An 18,808-nucleotide genomic window follows, 5' to 3' on the forward strand; every position below is an offset into this window, starting at 1 on the left:
AAAATCTCTTGCTTCTTGTCATTAACATCCTAATTACTCAAGAATTTAAGAAAGATTTTTTTTAAAGCTCCATTATGGCAGCCCAAGCCATATGAAGAGACTATTTTTATGCTTTAATGTTTGCATTAGAGTGAAACTTAGAGGCATTTATCGTGTGTTAGTCCCTTAATAGTTATATGTACTGAACATAAGCTGTGTCCCAAAGTTTGCATAAAGCAGATGTTAACAGAATAGATGTTCTGTGTGGCTAATTACGTTAAGTAAGAAACTGAAAATCAACTTGACAGTTCACTGTGTAGTAATGTAATATTGTTCTGGGACTTCCACATGCCAAAGTACCCTATTTACTCAAGAATCACACAGCTCAGTTTTTAAAGATTCTGAACATACTTTCCATGCTATTGAGAAAAAACTTCTAATTACCTGGATAATAGATGATTCAAACTATCAACTTGTAAGTTTAGATGCCTCTGATTTCATTCCCACACCGACCACAAGCTGTTCTCACTAGGCTACCCAGTATCCCAACTTTCTTTGGGACCATCTGTCTTTGGGACAGTGTTTGACCATAGGTGTGCACCGCTGTGGGGGCAGGTAAGGTAATGGCCTCTACAACAGAACTAACTCTGTGGTACTGTCCTTACTTCTAAACCTTAGCAGCTAGGAGGCCTACCAGGAGACTGCAAAATCCTTCATGATATCATGGAGAACACACTTACAGAGACTGTGAGAAATCTGAAAAGCTATGGAGTTCTGTTTGTGACATCCAATGTGACTTGAGTACTAACAGCACTTCATCACAGATCAGTTTTGTAATTTCTGCTGAAAAACATTTTTTTTTCACTGTCAGCATGGTAAAATTCTAATTATTGAACATAAGAACATGCCTCCAAGAACAATTCATCATTTTCAAGGGGAAAATGGATGTTTGCATCTTGTTCATGTAAAGAGAACACAACATCCATGGGATTATGCTGTATTCTGTTTTCCTTCTGTCATGAATAAATCATAGAGAATCATAGAATCATAGAATCTTGGAATCATAGAATCATAGAATGGCTCAGGTTGGAAGAGACCTTAAAAATCATCTTGTTCCAAACCCCTAGCATAGGCAGGGACACCATCCACTAGGTCAGGTTGTCCAGGGTCCCATCCAACTGGGCCTTGAACACCTCCAGAGATGGGGCATCCAGAGCTTCTCTGGGCAACTGTTCCTGTGCCTAAATACCTTTGAGTATCTCACTGAGGAACGTATCCAAGTTCATAGATGATGAAAACATCACATTTGGCTGAAAAGCCTGTATTTCTAGTTCTGTTAGTTTGTTGTGGTTTTAGATCTCTAGTTAGCCAGTTCATATGCTGTGGAAACTGTTAGAGTACCAGATGTAAAATTTGCAGTGCTCTTCCTAAAGATCTGATGAAAAGTAGGCTTTAAGAGACAGATCTTGTCTGGAAAACGTTGTTCTTTAAGCCAAAAGGAGACTGCAGGGATGGAAACACCAGCAAGCTTTAGAAATCCTGTGCCATTTGGTGCAAAACCATGTGCTTCACCAGGTGGTTTCTAACTATACTTTTTGGATCAAGGCATTATGGTTGTACACAGAATACAGATAGTCATGTACTCCAAATTCCACCTTATTTCCAGCAGTTACACCGCAGGGAAAACAAAAAAAAATATGTTTTTTAGATGTTACTTTTCTCCACAAGCAGTTTTGTCTCGAGGAAGGCCTTGCACCAAGTTGTACAAATCCTCATCTACAGAACTGGAGAGTGAAATGCAAAGTGACCTCAGCTGATCAGTGATCTGCAGACTTGCAAAAACTTCCAGCTTAATTCAGAATCAATCCTCTACCATGTTCATGGACCTGGATAATGATTTATTTCCATTATATACATTGGAAACCTACTATTTTCCATAGCAAAGTTTTAGACATGTAATCAAAGTTCACTTGATTCTAACTTAACAGCTCAGAGTTGACTCAGTTTTGGCCACCAGACCTGAAACTCACATGTGAGCTTCTGTTCACTAGAAGAATGAACTACGTTCTGTTCACCTCTGCACCTGAACAGGCATTTACACCCCTGAGTAATGAAAGCAAAACCATTCCAGTACAGAGGACTGGCCAGAACAGATTTGGTGCTGGAAGGACCAAATTCACACAACTGTACAAGTTGCAGAGATGGGCAATCAACCGCAAACCCCATAACACTTCAAGGAGAGGAGGTGGCTTTTTTTTTTTTTTTTTTTTTTTTTTTACTTTCTAGTTTTTGAGTTCCTATGGGTTAGGATCAGCGGGAAGGCCAACAAGGCAAGCATCCTAGTGGGGATCTGTTACAGACTGCCAAACCAGGATGAGGAAATGGATGAGGAATTCTACAGGCAGCTGACAGAAGTTGTGAAATCATCAGCATTTGTTCTCGTGGGGTACTTCAACTTCCCAGACATACCCTGGAAGCACAACACAGCCTAAAGAAAGCAGTCTAGGAGGTTTCTGGAGAGCGTGGAAGATAACTTCCCGATGCAGCTGGTTAGTGAGCCTACCAGGGGAGGTGCCCCACTAGACCTGTTGTTCACAAACAGAGAAGGACTGATGGGAAATGTGGTGGTCAGGAGCTGTCTTGGGCAGAGTGACCACGAGATGGTAGAGTTCTCCATTCTCGGCAAAGTCAGGAGGGGGATCAGTAAAACTGCTGTCTTGGACTTCCGGAAGGCTGACTTTGAGCTGTTCAGAACACTGGTTGATAGAGTCCCTTGGGAGGTGGTTCTGAAGGGCAAAGGAGTCCAGGAAGTCTTGGTACGCTTCAAGAAGGAAATCTTAATGGCTCAGGAGTGGTCTGTCCTCACGTGCCCAAAGACGAGCCAGCACGGAAGAAGACTGGCCTGGCTGAACAGAAAGTTGTGGCTTGAGCTTAGGAGAAAAAAAAAAAAGGGTTTATAATCTTTGGAAATATTATATATATTATATAATATGGAAATATTATATATATTATGGCCACTTGGGAGGACTATAAAGATGTTGCGAGGCTGTGCAGGGACAAAATTAGAAAGGCCAAAGTTCATCTGGAGCTCAAACTGGCTACTGCTATTAAAGATAACAGAAAATGGTTTTATAAATACATCAACACAAAAAGGAGGACTAAGGAAAATCTCCATCCTTTACTGGATGCGGGGGGAAACAGTTACAAGGGATGCGGAAAAGGTGGAGGTGCTTAACACCTTCTTTGCCTCAGTCTGCAAGAGCAGTTGTTCTCTGGATACTCAGCACCCTGAGCTGGTGCAAGGGCATGGGGAGCAGAATGTGGCCCTTATAATCCACCAGGAAATGGTTGGCGACCTGCTACAGCACTTGCATGTACACAAGTCGATGGGGCCGGATGGGATCCACCCAAGGGTACTGAGAGAACTGGCAGAGGAGCTGGCCAAGCCGCTTTCCATCATTTATTAATAGTCCTGGCTATCGGGGGAGGTCCCAGTCAACTGGCAGCTAGCAAACATGACGCCCATCTACAAGAAGGGCCGGAGGGCAGACCCGGGGAACTATAGGCCTGTCAGTCTGAACTCAGTGCCAGGGAAGCTCATGGAGCAGATTATCTTGAGTGTCATCACGCGGCATTTGCAGGACAACCAGGCGATCAGGCCCAGTCAGCATGGATTTATGAAAGGCAGGTCCTGCTTGACAAACCTGATCTCCTTCTGTGATAAAGTGATGTGCTTAGTGGATGAGGGAAAGGCTGTGGATGTGGTCTACCTTAACTTCAGTAAGGCCTTTGACACCATTCCCCACAACATTCTCCTCAAGAAACTGGCTGCTTACATCTTGGACTGGCGTACACTTTGTTAGGTTAAAAACTGGCTGGATAGCCAGGCCAAAGAGTCGTGGTAAATGGAGTTAAATCCAGTTGCAGGCTGGTCACTACTGGCGTCCCCCAGTGCTCAGTACTGGGGCCAGTCCTCTTTAATATCTTTATCAATGATCTGGATGAGGGGATCAAGTGCACGCCCAGTAAGTTTGCAGACGGCACCAAGTTAGGTGTGTGTATCAATCTGCTCGAGGGTAGGAAGGCTCTGCAGGAGGATCTGGATAGGCTGCACCGATGGGCTGAGGCCAACTGTATGAAGTTCAACAAGGCCAAGTGCCAGGTCTTGCACCTGGGGCAAAACAACACCTTGCACCTGGGAGATGAGTGGTTAGAAAGTTGCCTGGAAGAGAAGGACCTGGGAGTATTGGTTGATAGTCAACTGAATATGAGCCAGCAGTGTGCTCAGGTGGCCAAGAAGGCCAACAGCATCCTGGCTTGTATAAGAAGCAGTGTGGCCAGCAGGACTAGGAAAGTGATTGTCCCCCTGTACTTGGCTTTGGGGAGGCCGCACCTCGAGTACTGTGTTCAGTTTTGGGCCCCTCGCTACAAGAAGGACATGGAGGTGCTCCAGTGAGTCCAGAAAAGGGCAACAAAGCTGGTGAGGGGTCTGGAGAACAAGTCGTATGAAGAGTGGCTGAGGGAGCCTGAAGAAGAGGAGGCTCAGGGGCGACCTTATCACTGTCTATAAGTACCTTACAAGAGGCTGTAGCGAGGTGGGGGTTGGTCTTTTCTCCCACACGCCTGGTGATAGGACAAAGGGGGAATGGGCTAAAGTTGCACCAGGGGAGGTTTAGGTTGGATATTAGGAAAAACTTCTTTACCGAAAGGGTTGTTAGGCATTGGAATGGGCTGCCCAGGGAAGTGGTTGAGTCATCATCCCTGGAGGTCTTTAAAAGACATTTAGATGTAGAGCTTAGTGATATGGCATAGTGGAGGACTTGTTAGTGTTAGGTCAGAGGTTGGAGTAGGTGATCTTGGAGGTCTCTTCCAACCTAGACGATTCTGTGATTCTGTGATTCTGTGATTTTTAAATTGCACTAATTCCGTTCAAACAGCTCTACTGACAAAAAGGAGAGAGAAGCATGCACAGATAGAGAAACCAGGCAGCTGATGCATTTTAGAGGCATCACTACTTCAGTTGCCATATTGTTCAACTACAGCCACAGGCTTTTATACTAAATGTTAAAGCTAGGCAAATCATTCATAAAGAATGTGTTTACTTTGCAAACTTTCTTCTAGCAGACTATACTTTCCTTCAAGCATACTACTATTCAGATAAGCTGATCAACAAATGTGTTAATTGCATATTGAAAAAATGATGTTGTTTAGAAGAAGATTGGTTTGCTCCCTCATAGATGAATAACTGTTGCATTTGAGTTTGGTGTGGGTGCTCACATTAAAGAAATTTGAGATCTCCCCTCCATGTGTGGAGAAATTCAAAAATATCTCTGTATATATATTTGTAAAATGCAAATGCAACAATAATAACAGGAAATTAATAGCAAAGTTTATGATTAAGACTAACTGATTTAGAGTGGATATTCAGGAATTCCTTCCACTGTAAATTTTCTCAATTCCACTTAGTTCTGGGAACTAGTTCAACACAGTATATTCTTTAAAATGGTCAGCACCCTACTTTGTTTATTATGGCTGCTGTCTAGATGTGAGAAAGTGCTAATGTAGTTAAGACCATGTAGTGGAAACAGGAGAGCTGGATTCTTTCTTTCTTCTTTCATCACCTGTGAAAGTCATAATTTTGATGATGGGTGCACATGGAAAAGCAGCTTTAGGCTTTCCTGTTGCAGAGGTTTCAGTGTTTACAAAACAGTAAAATAAGAGTAAAATAAACTGGCCATGCTAGTTATACCATTGGTAAGTCCAGCCTAGTGATCTTAGCATCCATCCTTTTTTTCAAAACTTAATGTTACAATAGCCATAGAGGGTCAAATTATGGTTCTTTTTGTTTAGTCAGTAACTTTTGTCTTCTCAGTGAACAGTAGCAGGAAACTACCAGAAAACAAACAAACAAACAAACAAACAAAAAAGACACCCCACACAGCTAGGTAGGGGCACCCTCCAAATACATTTCCAGCCATTAACAACTTAATTTTAAGTACTTTGGAGCCAATTTATGTCTGTGTGTTTATTCTTAAATATATTTTCTTCTGCTAAGCATTCCCTTATATGTTCCCTTCAACTGTAACAAACATATGTTCAAATTCCTTCTCTGCCTCATTTTTTTGATCTCATGTAAATCTGTTGTATCCATATCCACTAGAAATTACATCGAAACAGCACTTACTGAAGTGTTTATACAAAACATAAGTTTTATTCTTTTCAACAGAAGTGAATAAATATATCAGACTAAATAAATATATTCAGCTTGTATAAACAGAATAAAATAGAGATGAAAAGAACAAGTAAGTGCAACTTGGATGTTTGAGAAGTCTCCTATTTACCAGTGGACTATCTAAACCTATACCCAAACATTTTATGCACTTTCAGAGTCAAACAGCCTGTAGAGAGCACTTGTGGAGCCTAACAAAATGCAGTAGCAGGCTCAGCCCTTTGTGCCTCACCTTGCACATTTGTCGTATTTTCCTGCAACAGATGAGTGCTTTAAGTGTTATCCAGGCACCATCCAGCACATTTAAGCTCTTCACCAGGCTGATTTAATTCAGTAAAAACATTCATAGACACAAAAAGCATGCCCACCTAAGTATCTGCAGGACTAGAGGTTTAGTGAGCGACAAGAGCTTTGAAACCTTTGAATGGCAAATATTACAGAGGTGCAGAACATTTATCTCCAACAAATTGCCTCAGTAGCATTCAAAGGGAGTACAGATCTCTCTAGTTTCTTCACATTCCTGGGACAAGAAGATGGCTATCTGAAAAGAAACTTAAAAGCAAGACAAACAAGCACCCTCCCCTGCTGTAGAGCATCTCTTTATTATTATTGTTTCTTGTTTCTTCTTCTTATTATTATTCTCCATGTTTTTTTCCTGCGTCTTCTGCACGGGCAGCGAGTGTTGGTGAAAGAATGGGAGGGAAGGAGTGGAGGGAGGAGAAACTCAGCCCCCGGAGCGGTAGCAGGCGGCCAGGCCGAGCCGTGCCGGGGCGGTGTCAGGGAGCGGCGGGGCCGCTTATAAAGCGGTGGCGGCGGGGAGCGGGCGACAGGGGTGCTATACGTGGGGGGAAGCTGCCTGTGCTGGGCGGCAGCGGATCGGGCAAGTCGGGAAGGGGGCGGGCTGGGGGACGGCCTCGGCTCGGTAGGCGCTGTGATTGTGCCCCTCACCCAGCCGTTTGCTTCCTTCTCGCAGCGCTGGCGGTGCGATTTTCTGACACGGCGCTTCATCGGGGAGTACGCCTCCAACGCCGGTGAGCGCCGGGGGCTTCTCGGGGAGCGGGGGGAAGGAGGCAGGAGCGCAACTTTCCGGGAAGGTTTGAGTTTTAGCTGATTTGTCGGCGGGAGCTCCTGGCCGCCCCTGAGCTCCGGAGGCGGGGCGGGTGTCTGAGGGGGTCGCGCCTGCAGCCAGCCCCGTGTGAGCCGGGCTCGGGGAGGGCAGGTAACCCGCTGCTTGTGAGAAGCTTGGGGAGGTCATAGGGACCTCAACTGCAGAGGCGATAAAGGAGAGAGTAAAGCAATAGATTGTTAAAAAAGTGCTATTGAGTGCCTCTTTACCAGCCCTATAAGAGCAGCGAAACGTTGTTTATCAGGCAGCCCTGATTAATCAGGGCATAATGCCATGTCCCCTGCTTTTGCAGGATAGCTTTTTGGGAGGACTGACTGTGCTGAGAGTAAAAGGTCTCACTTGTATCAGAATAAGTGCAGTGATCCATAGGGCACCTCTAAGATCTTGGAAGGTGGCAAAACAGGACTCGAGCTTTCACATTTTGGATAGAAGCTGTGTAAGCACTGCTAAACTGCTACGCAAACACCTCTGGAAGTGTGCTATTCCAGCTGGAGTGGCATGAGAAGGCCCAGAGTTTAAAATGCCAAGAAGACTGCATCTACCTTGTTTGTTCTGCTAAAGTCAAGAAATCTTTCCAAAACCCTTTTTTTTTTTTTTTTTTTTTTTTTTACGAAAATCAGAGTAGTCAATGTAAAAAGTAAAAAAAAAAAAAAAAAAAAAAAAAGCATTAATAAGTTGAATTTCAGTCAGACATCTAAATTAACTTATTTTGAAAGTAGGTTACAGTTGTACAAAAGTGCTCTCACAAAATAGCCACTATGCAAACAGGCTCTAAGGACAGTTTGAGTCCCAGATGGCTTATCTGAAATCTGAATGTTCACATGCAGATCATGTGGTGCTCTCAATGCTCCCTGGGTGCTCTAAATCACAGCTAAAATCAGGTTTCCTTGTTCTGAGCCTCTGATACTGCAAGTCTCAAAAAAGACATAAACACCCCAAAACATTTTTACTTCTAAATGTTTGTTGGAAGATAAGTTTAATTCAATTTCTAGAGAGGCAAAAGGGTGAAGAGAAGTAGGAAAATGGGTGTTAAAGTGCACATCATCCCAGAAAGCTTAGTGGAATCAACATATTTAAAAATAATAATAATAATTAATTGCGGAAAACATCAAGGAGCTGAGGGTTTGATTCCCTGGGATGCTTGCAACTCATAGTTCACATCAGATGAACTCTTAAGCAAGAAGAACGCTTCAGATGAGCATGGTGCTGAACCAAAGATACTCAGTTCCAGAGATCATAGCACTAACCATGCCCTCCTTACGTGCAATTTGAAGTATATTTTCAGTAGTACCAACAGCAGTTCTTGTCTTTGTAGTTCAGTAGCGCTGAGGAATTATACTGTAGAAAGCCTGCTGATGAATGTCACTGTAAATGTGAGTTGGTTGCATTTTCTCAGAACAAACTACAGCTTAAAATAATAGTGACCACCTGGCTACAGTAGAGTTCCCAGGGTTGCTAGTGCTGGCAGTGAATCTTAAATCTTAGTGCTGACTCTACAGAAAAGTTTTAGGATTTAGTCTAAGGACATTATCCTGTAAACATTAGTATGTGTCCTAGTATAATAACTCTTAAAGCATCAGATTTCAGGGTAAATAATCATTATTACTAAAAAGTGACTTGTGCAGAATCAGCATTTACATGTAGGTTGACTTACTACTTTCATAATCCTGAATCTTCATAACAAAGTCATCAGCATTTAGCCATTTCAAAGTGTTGTGTGTCCTTTATGCCTCCATTTGAGAAGAAAGCTAGGGTCTAAAAGTAGTGCTTCCATGGGAACGCCAGTGAAATGGTGTTGGTTGGCCTAATAGACTGGGCAGCTCAGGTGGTGCAAAATGAAATGAGATTGTTTCCATCTGAAATAAATAAAATAAGTAAAGGAAACCTACAATACCAAGGAAACTAAAAGGCTTCTCAGAATTAAATACCAAATCTCATCTTCATCACATTTCTTTTTACCACCTTTTCCAGTCACTTTAATGCTGCTTTTTGTTAGATGCAATGTATTTATTTATTTATTTATTTTTAGAATGCATCTCTACTAAACACTTAAACCTGGATGCGAGGCAGATACACTTGGAAATTTATGACCCTTGTTCACAGGTAAGAATTTTAGGAAGCTGACAAAATCTATTCCTCATTCTACCAGTGTGATGGTGGGGAGTTGCAAGCATTCTGTCTGTACTTGGAATTTGTGCTTGCTCTTCTTATTTGGAAAGACTGAATCTTTATAGTTGCTGTGGCTCAGAAACTATGTATTTCCTCAATTCACGGAAGAAGCCCTTCAGTGCTTATATCTTTCTGGAAATGCTTTTGCATTTTGGAATATTAACAGGAATAATCTTTCCCACTTCCATATCATTTAGGTAAATATAGAGGAAACACAATTTTCTCAAATTCTCCGAACAGACAGAATTTAGTTTATAAGCAAATTGTACGGCTTAAATGGCTGCAGAAACAGTCAAAGTAGATAGGCCTGGAAATAAGTCTTCTATTCACACATCCAAGGAAAGCTATAATGCAGGCTTCTACATGTTGACAGCTGAACTTTGATCAAAATAAACCACTCCAAAATTAATGGGGTTTGTACTAATTTCTTTCCTGCTGTTACAGGAATATGGAAACTTTGGTACTGTATAACGCAGACAGACCTAGATAGGTCTGTCTGGCTATTAGTTCACAAGAATCCCTTTTTTGATCTTGATCTTGCCTTTTGCTGACCAGGATAATGAATGCTAAAGCCAAAGCACTGAGAGTCTAGCTCAGACTTGAGTTCAAGGACGTAAAAACTTAACCCAGTGAGTATATAAAACAAACCCCTAAAGAGATTTGCCTTCTTAGAGACAAGTAAATTTTACTTGTCTCAGGACAAAGCAGATTGTAACATGGCACAGGGGCCATTTTAATATATTACATGGAATCCTTCTTTGCTATACAATCTCTGTTAGAAGCTAGTTTTCTGTAGACTTGTTTCTGCCTATCTCAGACCTGTTTCCTAAGCCCACCTATAACTTCTACTTACTGTATATTCCAATCCTGTGGCACATGAACAACTTCTTAAATGCATGCTTGAAACACTGACAGTGGCAGCTAGCTAGGTCAAAACAAACTATACTGCTGTATGTATGGGTATGGAGTTTGTGCATGGACATTGCTTGTGCATGGACACTCTTAGCTTCTAAGGAGATTAGAAATCAGCTGTCTGTTGAGGGCAACTCCTCTTGGAGGCCCTGTTCTATCACTCAGTTGTGTTCATCCTTAGGAACAATATCTAACATTTTCTGAACTGCCTTCTGCTTCTCTCACCTGCAGAGGAGTAAGTAGTGATCAGGAGCGAAGGTGATGGTAATGCTTTTTTCCAATAGGACTGGTGATTTTTAGAAAGAGATGGATGGGGTATGGATGTCCTGTATGCCCTGGGAGCTCGGGAAGAAAAACAGATCCTGAAAGAAGGCTAAACTAACTGGTGAAGGAAAAGTCACCATCTTTATTTCTGCTTCCTGAAATCTTGTTGCTCTCTGATGCTTCCCTCTGGTAACTAAAGCCTTTCTTTCCAAAGCTCACTGTCTCTTCATCTGTGGGAAAAAGCTGTCACACGAGTCAGCTTTCTTGCCCCTAAACCTGCTGCACAGTCACTACAGCATTCAAAAACTGTTCTTGTGAAGACATTGAAGTCTTCAGACAGTTCTGGGAACTTGTTTCATCTTTTGTTTTTCATGCACCCCATATCACTGCCAGCATTGTCACCATCCCTCATTCAAAATTAGAGCCTTGGTACACCTGTGTGTATGGTGCTACAGTGCTGCTGTGGTGCTGAGCTAATCAAGGCAGCCAGGGTGGGATACTGGTGGGTGTATACACTGCAAAGAGCACAATATTTAACTTAAATAGTCCTCAAGTTGCTGTCCAACGTGGTTTCCACAGAGCACATGTTCTAGTCTATGCTGGTGAACTGCCAGTATCTTACCTATCATGGATTACGTGGTTCTTGCCAACTGCAGCCATCTGGTAGGGATAAGCTAACTTCAAGTATTTTTGAAATTACCTTCCTGAGCTTAGTGGGACAGTTTGCAGCTGTTAATTTCCAGAAATCATGACAGTGACACTTTCTTGGGGTGAAAGGACCCAAACACTAACTCCCATTATCCCTTGAGTGGCTTTTGTCACCTGTGGTGTTAAAATCAACTGCGGTTTGAAAGGAGATTTGTATAACCCTATGGAAATTTATCTTGTGGGTAAACACTGCTTCAGACTTGAACAAAGCAAAGAAAAAACAAGAGAAGAGAACAAATAAATTTTAACGAAATAATGAAGCTTATTGTAGTCAGGCTATTAGAAGCATACATAACAGCCATAACCAGAAACACCACAAATACGGATGGCCCACACTTAATTCTCCTGTAACTCTGCAGAATGTTCAGCATATATATGCCAAAAGCAGTGGCTGTACAGATAATGCAATTTTATTGCTTAAACAAAGCACAGGTGTTTCACAATGAATTTGTTAGTGCTCCAAAATGCAATCTGTAGTGGTAGTTATTTATTAGGTTTGTGGAGTAGGACTCACCTGAATTCCATGTTGGCACCAAGACCTATTAATATCTTTTGCAATGAAAGATGCAGTGTTCTCACATTCACACTGCCAAAGAAAATACTCAAGAGTGATAACAGTAACTATCTTTTTTCATGTGAATTTGAACTTCTTTCAGCCATGGCAGGGGAAGCTCTCCCTCACAGATGAACTCCACTGGGCTGATGGATTCATCATTGTTTATGACATCAGTGACAGAGCATCATTTGCATTTGCAAAAGCATTGCTATACAGAATCCAAGAGTCTCACATAGGAGCTTGTAAAAAGTAAGTGGTATTGTTTTTTTCTCTCAGCAAAACATATGAAAAAGCTGTAGGAATCCTAGTAACAATCAAAATCCAGCAGCATCCCAGCAGCATAGCATAATGCCGACAATACAATACTTGACGGTAAATTGCGTTGCAGATTAAAACTTGTTGCACTGTGACCAAAACCAAATGTAGTAAGATCTTTGTTTTCATTTCTTACAGCAATATGTTTCAAATAATTGCCATAAATCTGCCTGCTGTGATTTACGTGGGTAAAAAGCTATCACAGTCATCCTGTGCTTTTGCTTCCCCTACTAATGCTCATATTACCAATGGAGATGCACCAGTGTGGAATCCAGAGAAAGTGTGTCCTACAATAAATTAATCTAATACTATAAGTTTCTCCAAAGCTGCCTTTAGCAGCAATCCCCATGTCATTTGTGCACATGGGTGATCACAGAGTAAGAAACAAACCACTTACATTCAAAAAGAACAACCAAAATTGCATGTCTGAGTACACATGGTGGTGTGTATTCCTGTATCGGTCCACTGAGGTGCTTTCTAAGTAAATGAGTGAAATATTTTTCTTATTACCAGAAGTGGAGTAAAAAAAAAAAAAAAAAAAAAAAAACCAACACTTTTCTGTCTGTTTTGCTGCTGAGCTTCCTTAAATAGGGTTTCTTTGGAAGTGGTAATTTTAGCAGAAGCTGGCAATTAGGATCCCTTTTAGAATTAGGATTTTCTTCTCAATGATACCATTCATAGTGATCTTAGGTGCATCTCTTTAACTCTATTCTGTTACCCACAAATGGAGAATATGTTCAGTTTTCTTCTTCATGACATCCAGGAGATGACAATATCCTCAACAGTAGAGTATGAAATCTGCACTGAATGAAAAGCAGATGAAATTATTGAATAGAAGAAATGAAATGAAAACTTCCTGATTGATGTCACGAGAATACCTTGTATGGAAAGTCCTTTAATGTTTGACTACAGACAATAGAAAACTATAACTCTACCTGGTATGGTTAGGGTGGTGGGTTTTTTTTGTTTTTTGCAGTGCCTCTTATCCTGAATACACATACATCATTTACATGCTACCTATTGCATAGCGTACAACACAGTATTTTAACATCTTTTCTCTAATTTAAACTTTTTTTTTTTTTGATTTCAGAATGGTTGAGTCAGCAGTAGTTTTGATTGGTAACAAACAAGATTTATGCCATATGAAGGAAGTTGACTGGGATGAAGGACAAAAGCTGGCAATGGATAACAAGTGCCATTGCTCTGGGCTGTCTGCAGCTGAACATTATCAGGAAGTTGTGGCAATGTTCACAAAACTCCTGAGGAATATCACCTCAAATTTCAAAGCAAAGAGAAGACCAAGTGGATCAAAATCAATGGCCAAGTTAAACAACGATGTGTTTGGAAAGAGAAGGAAATCTGTGTAAAAGATGGTTAGTCCTGAATTAGGAACAAGCTGAAATAATGGAACCCAAGCAGCACTTGCTGTTCAGTCAACTTCCTCTGGGGTCAGTGTCTGGAGAAGTAAGACAGTATAAACCAAAGGTTGGAGATAGTACAGTCAAGGGGACAGGGTCTAGACCTAGGAGACCCAATCTTCTATTTCCAGTTCTACAACAGATTTAATGTATTAGGGCTATGTGACTTAATCTCTAAGCAGCTCCTTCCACTCTTTATCTCCTAAGTTCTTCAGAGCAGGGAGTTTTATTCTGTATTTATTCAACATCAGCATGGACTTGGACAGAGTCCATGGCTTATACTCAGGTGTGGCTGAGTATAAGCAGCCATTTTCAATTAACTCAGCCTTGCTTACCAAAATCTTTCTTGAGAACTCGGAGATGCAGTTGTTCTTTTGCGCAAGAACACTTGCACTAAAGAAAAGCAAAATATTCCTATAGTGTATGATAGCATATTTAACTTGAGAAAGAACAGTTCAGAGCCTCATGAGCCTAAACATGCCTTACACCTGCTGAAATTCATACAAATTAAGTGTTTAGACAGCAAATCTACAGAAGATATTTACTATCAAAGCTACCTTGTGGAAGCACCAGAAGTAGGGAATCAAATAAACAACGCAGTATTGTCTTCTGTTTCATATCTTCTTTGTGGTGGGTTTGTTTGTTTGGTTGTTGTTGTTGTTTAGTGATAAGGTAGAGAGGGCTGAGGAGGGTAAGAACTGAAAAATGTTAGTCAGTGAGCAGTGGACTGTGTTAGCAAGATCATTAGCTAGGGCCAGTGTAACATCTTGGACTGATCACTTTCACAGACTAGTTTTCCGGCATTGTAGTATAGTTTCTTTACTGGTAAGGTAGATACGCCTGTTCAAGAACTTAATTTCTGCATGCGTTTAAAGGTCAGCCTGCTGGTAGGAGCCATACTCCTAACTTGCATAGTTTTCCCAAAAGACCAGTGCTTTAAAACTGAGTCATCACTGTGGTATTAAAATGCCACTTGACAGAGTACTAAGGAGCACTAGCTCCACTTTTCAAATGTGGATATTAAACATCACATGGGTCTAAATATGCTGTCAGTTGACATTCAGAGCTCTTTCTGTAGATTTAACTAAATAAGGGCTTAGCCCAGCATGTTTGAAAGTGCTGTGCTCATACAGAAATCATGAAAGGGAAGAAGAATGATCCAAAAGTGAGTTACTGCTTCTTGCTCAGTCCAGAGGACAGCTGGGATTTGGTCTTTATGAGTCTCTGCACCAAAGCCTGCCTCTTCTCTGGAAGGTTTGAAACTGTATTGAAACTGTTAGGATTACTTTATCAGTTGGGACAGAATACTGATTTTAAAATGCCCATAAGATATAAAAAGCTATGTAATGTTAATATTATTGTAGTAAAATAAAAGTAAATAAAGTTTTAATGTGTTGACCAAAGATCACTTGTTAAATAAACTTTTTATTTCACTTGTTTTAAGACTACAGATATTGGAATATAGTTCTCACACAACACTACTGTATTTTCTATTCAGATGCTTCTGTGCCATATCAGGAGTAGTGTACTTAAGACTGTGTTGTCAGTATTTATGAAACTGAACTTGAAGACTACTCATGTACACCTCTCAGCTTTCCAGCATACATGGAATTCCAGAACAGCTGATAGACTGTCAGTATGCCAGGGCAACTGTATATTGCCATTTCTAGCATTGTCCAGAAACGTGTTGACCTGTTGTTTCTATTTACTGCTATGGTATCCAATAAACTGAATATAAGATGGATGTATTAACACTTTTTTTGTTTTGTTTTGTTTTACTGTGGTATAAATACATGTGTGTGTATATATATATTTCACAGAATTACAGAATCACAGAATTTTTAGGTTGGAAGAGACCTCAAGATCATCGAGTCCAACCTCTGATCTAACGCTAACAGTCCCCACTAAACCATATCCCTAAGCTCTACATCTAAACATTTCTATAAAAGGGAAGCACCATGCAGATCTGGAATTTGAATTAGAAGAAATAAATCTGAGAATCAGAAACTTGTGCAAAAGACAGCCTCTAGCTGCAGTTCCTGTACACAATGAATCCTTCATGTACAGTGAACAGTAGAGGTTGGCTACATCCTTCTGTCCCCCACCCCTCACATATTTATATACGCTGAGGAGATCCCCTCTCAGTCTTCTTTTCTGCAGGCTGAACAGACCCAGGTCTCTCAGGCTTTCCTCATAAGGAAGATGCTCCAGGCCCCATATCATCTTTGTGGCCCTCAGCTGGACTCTTTCCAGGAGATCACTGTCTTTATTGTACTGGGGAGCCCAGAACTGGACACAGTACTCCAGGTGAGGCCTCACCAGGGCAGAGTAGAGTGGGAGGATCACCTCCCTTGACCTGCTGGCCATGCTCCTTTTAATGCATGCCAGGATCCCATTAGCCCTCTTGGCCACCAGGGCACACTGTTGGCTCATTGTCAACCTGTCGTCCACCAGGACCCCCAGGTCCTTCTCCTCATAGCTCTTCTCCAGTAGGTCATCCCCCAGCCTGTACTGATATATGCGGTTGTTCCTTCCCAGGTGCAGGACTCTACACTTGCTCTTGTTAAACCTCATTTGGTTTCTTCCTGCCCATCTCTCCAGCCGGTCCAGGTCTCGCTGAATGGCAGCACAGCCTTCTGGCATCTCAGCCACTCCTCCCAGCTTTGTGGCATCGGTGTATTTGCTGAGGGCAGACTATTCCCTCATCAAGTTCGTCGATGAAGATGTTGAACAAAACCGGACCCAGCACCAACCCCTGGGGAACACCGCTAGTCACAGGCCTCCAGCCAGATTCTGCTCCAATCACCACCCTCTGAGCTCGGCCAGTCAGCCAGTTCTCAACCCACCTTGCCGTCCACTCATCTATCCCACACTTTCTCAGCTTTGCTAGCAGGATGTCATGGGAGACAGTATCGAAAGCCTTGCTAAAATCAAGGTAGATGACATCCACTGCTCTCTCCCCATCTACCCAGCTGGTGATGCCATCATAGAAGGCAACGAGGTCGGTCGAGCATGACTTCCCCTTAGTGAATCCATGCTGACTACTCCTCATAACCTTCTCTTCCAATTGCTTGGACATGGCATCCAGAACAAGCTGTTCCAACACCTTTCCAGGGACAAAGGTGAGACTGACTGGCCTGTAGTTTCCTGGATCCTCCTTCTTGCCCTTCTTGAAGACCGGAGTGACACTGGCTATCCTCCAGTCTTCAGGCACCTCTCCTGTTTTCCAGGACGTTTCAAAGATGATAGAGAGTGGTTCGTCGATCACCTCTGCCAGCTCCCTTAGCACACGCGGATGCATCCCATCGGGACCCATGGATTTGTGTGCGTTGAGCCACTCAGATGCTCCCGAACCACTCCCACATCCACCAGGGGGAAGCCCTCCATTTCCCAGACCCTTTGTCCTATTGTCAGGGGCAAGGAGTCCTGGGGGAGTGTCCTTGGAGCAAAGACTGAAGCAAAGAAAGCATTCAGTATCTCTGCCTTCTCAGCGTCTCCCGTGCCCAGGGCACCCCCCTCATTCAGCAAGGGACCCACATTATCCCTAGTCTTCCTCTTGCTGTTTACATACTTGAAAAAACCCTTCTTATTATCCTTTATCTCTTTTGCAAGCCTCATCTTTAGGTGGGCTTTAGCCTTCCTCATCGCATCCCTGCAGGCCCTGACAACACTTCTATACTCCTCCCAAGAGGACAGGCCCTTTTTCCACATTTCATAGACCATCCTCTTCCTTTTGATCTTATTGATGAGCTCCTTGCTCATCCACACAGGTTTCCTGCCCCTCTTCCCCGATTTCCTACTCTTAGGGATGCACTGATCCTGAGCATGGAAGAAGTGCTGCTTAAATGGAGCCCAGCTTTCACAAGCACCCTTGCCTTCTAGCAGCCTATCCCATGAGATACTCCCAAGCAGGTCCCAGAAGAGGTCGAAGTTGGCTCTTCGGAAGTCCAGGGTAGCAATCCTGCTTTTAGCCTTACTTCCTTAATGTCGCAGAAAAACTTATTCCTTATGTCTGATATTCCTGGAAGGAGGAGTAATTAGGTGTAGCACTGAGTACGCAAACAAACATACTATTTCTTTCTGAAAACAAAACAAAAACAAAAAAATTTAAATCAGGATAACAATAAAGAGGTAGAGCAGAATGTTTTGAAGCTGTGCTATACTCTGAAAACAACAGCAAGTATCACAGGTTGCCTAGCCCACTGCTAGAAGCTGACTTCAGAAGTAATTATGAAAGGTAAATACTGAAGCATCAAAACCTTGTGAGTCATGCAGGGACAACCTTGTTTCTGTTCTCTCTATCTGGCTGCGCTATTTTGAGGGTGATGCAGCAGTAGATATTTGAAGATATCTGATTGCGGTGCTCTGTCCAGCAAGGAGGTAGAAAGAGGGATGGATGCTGTAGCTAACAGCCTGAACAGGCATGATGCTGTCTGTCACCGACAGATCACTCAGTGGTATTTTCAGAGGGTGCACTGTGGAGAATTATTAAGAAGTTATTATGAACACCACTCAAAGCAAAACTTTTAGGCTACCAGCCTAGAATAATATAAAGTGATATTAGCTTATACTCTTGAAAAAATTAGTTCTCACTGTATTTAAAAAAAAAAAATGGAACCCCTTCCTCCTTAAGCCAGGAACATTCATAGTCTTAGCCTTTACTTGACGATGGAAAATAAATACAAGGGGAAGCTAAATTTTGACACACTGGTTAAGACGGTTTGAAAAGCAAATCCTTTCTTTTTGTTTGCCTGAATGAGGAACTGGTAATCTGTCAAATTCTATCATTTTAAAACTTGGGTTTGATTTTTACATAATGAAGCAGTGTTGTAAATGTTTGTGTTGTGCCACCCCACCCTCATATTTCAAGACAGGAAGGCTATTCTGGTTAGGAAGTTATTTTTAAACAGACATTACTCTCTCTCAGAAACAGACTGTAAGTCTCTGTCTTCTTTTAGTTGCTTTATAAAGTAAATTGAGTCCCTCTGGTTATATAATTAATATCCACATTTAGCCATATATATTTGAGATGACCGCTGAGCCATTTACAGCTAAATTCATTTCTTAAGACTGACCAGGAGGTCAGATACGCATTTAATCTCTGTTGAACTTTGTTAAGCATCCAGAGTTTT

The 18,808-nt window shown here is 42.0% G+C and overlaps 1 protein-coding gene across 1 annotated transcript; it reads left to right on the forward strand.

Annotated features, from left to right (window-relative positions):
- Positions 1 to 6,901: 6,901 nt before the first annotated feature.
- Positions 6,902 to 13,625, forward strand: RERGL (RERG like; the record flags this gene model as incomplete). Its single annotated transcript, XM_084302988.1, is given in 5 exon segments — positions 6,902 to 7,195; positions 7,197 to 7,239; positions 9,364 to 9,437; positions 12,044 to 12,192; positions 13,349 to 13,625. Coding segments are annotated over 5 exon segments (837 nt in total).
- Positions 13,626 to 18,808: the final 5,183 nt, after the last annotated feature.

Source organism: Netta rufina (genome assembly GCF_964035555.1).
Source record: "Netta rufina genome assembly, chromosome: 1".
NCBI lineage: Eukaryota > Metazoa > Chordata > Aves > Anseriformes > Anatidae > Netta > Netta rufina.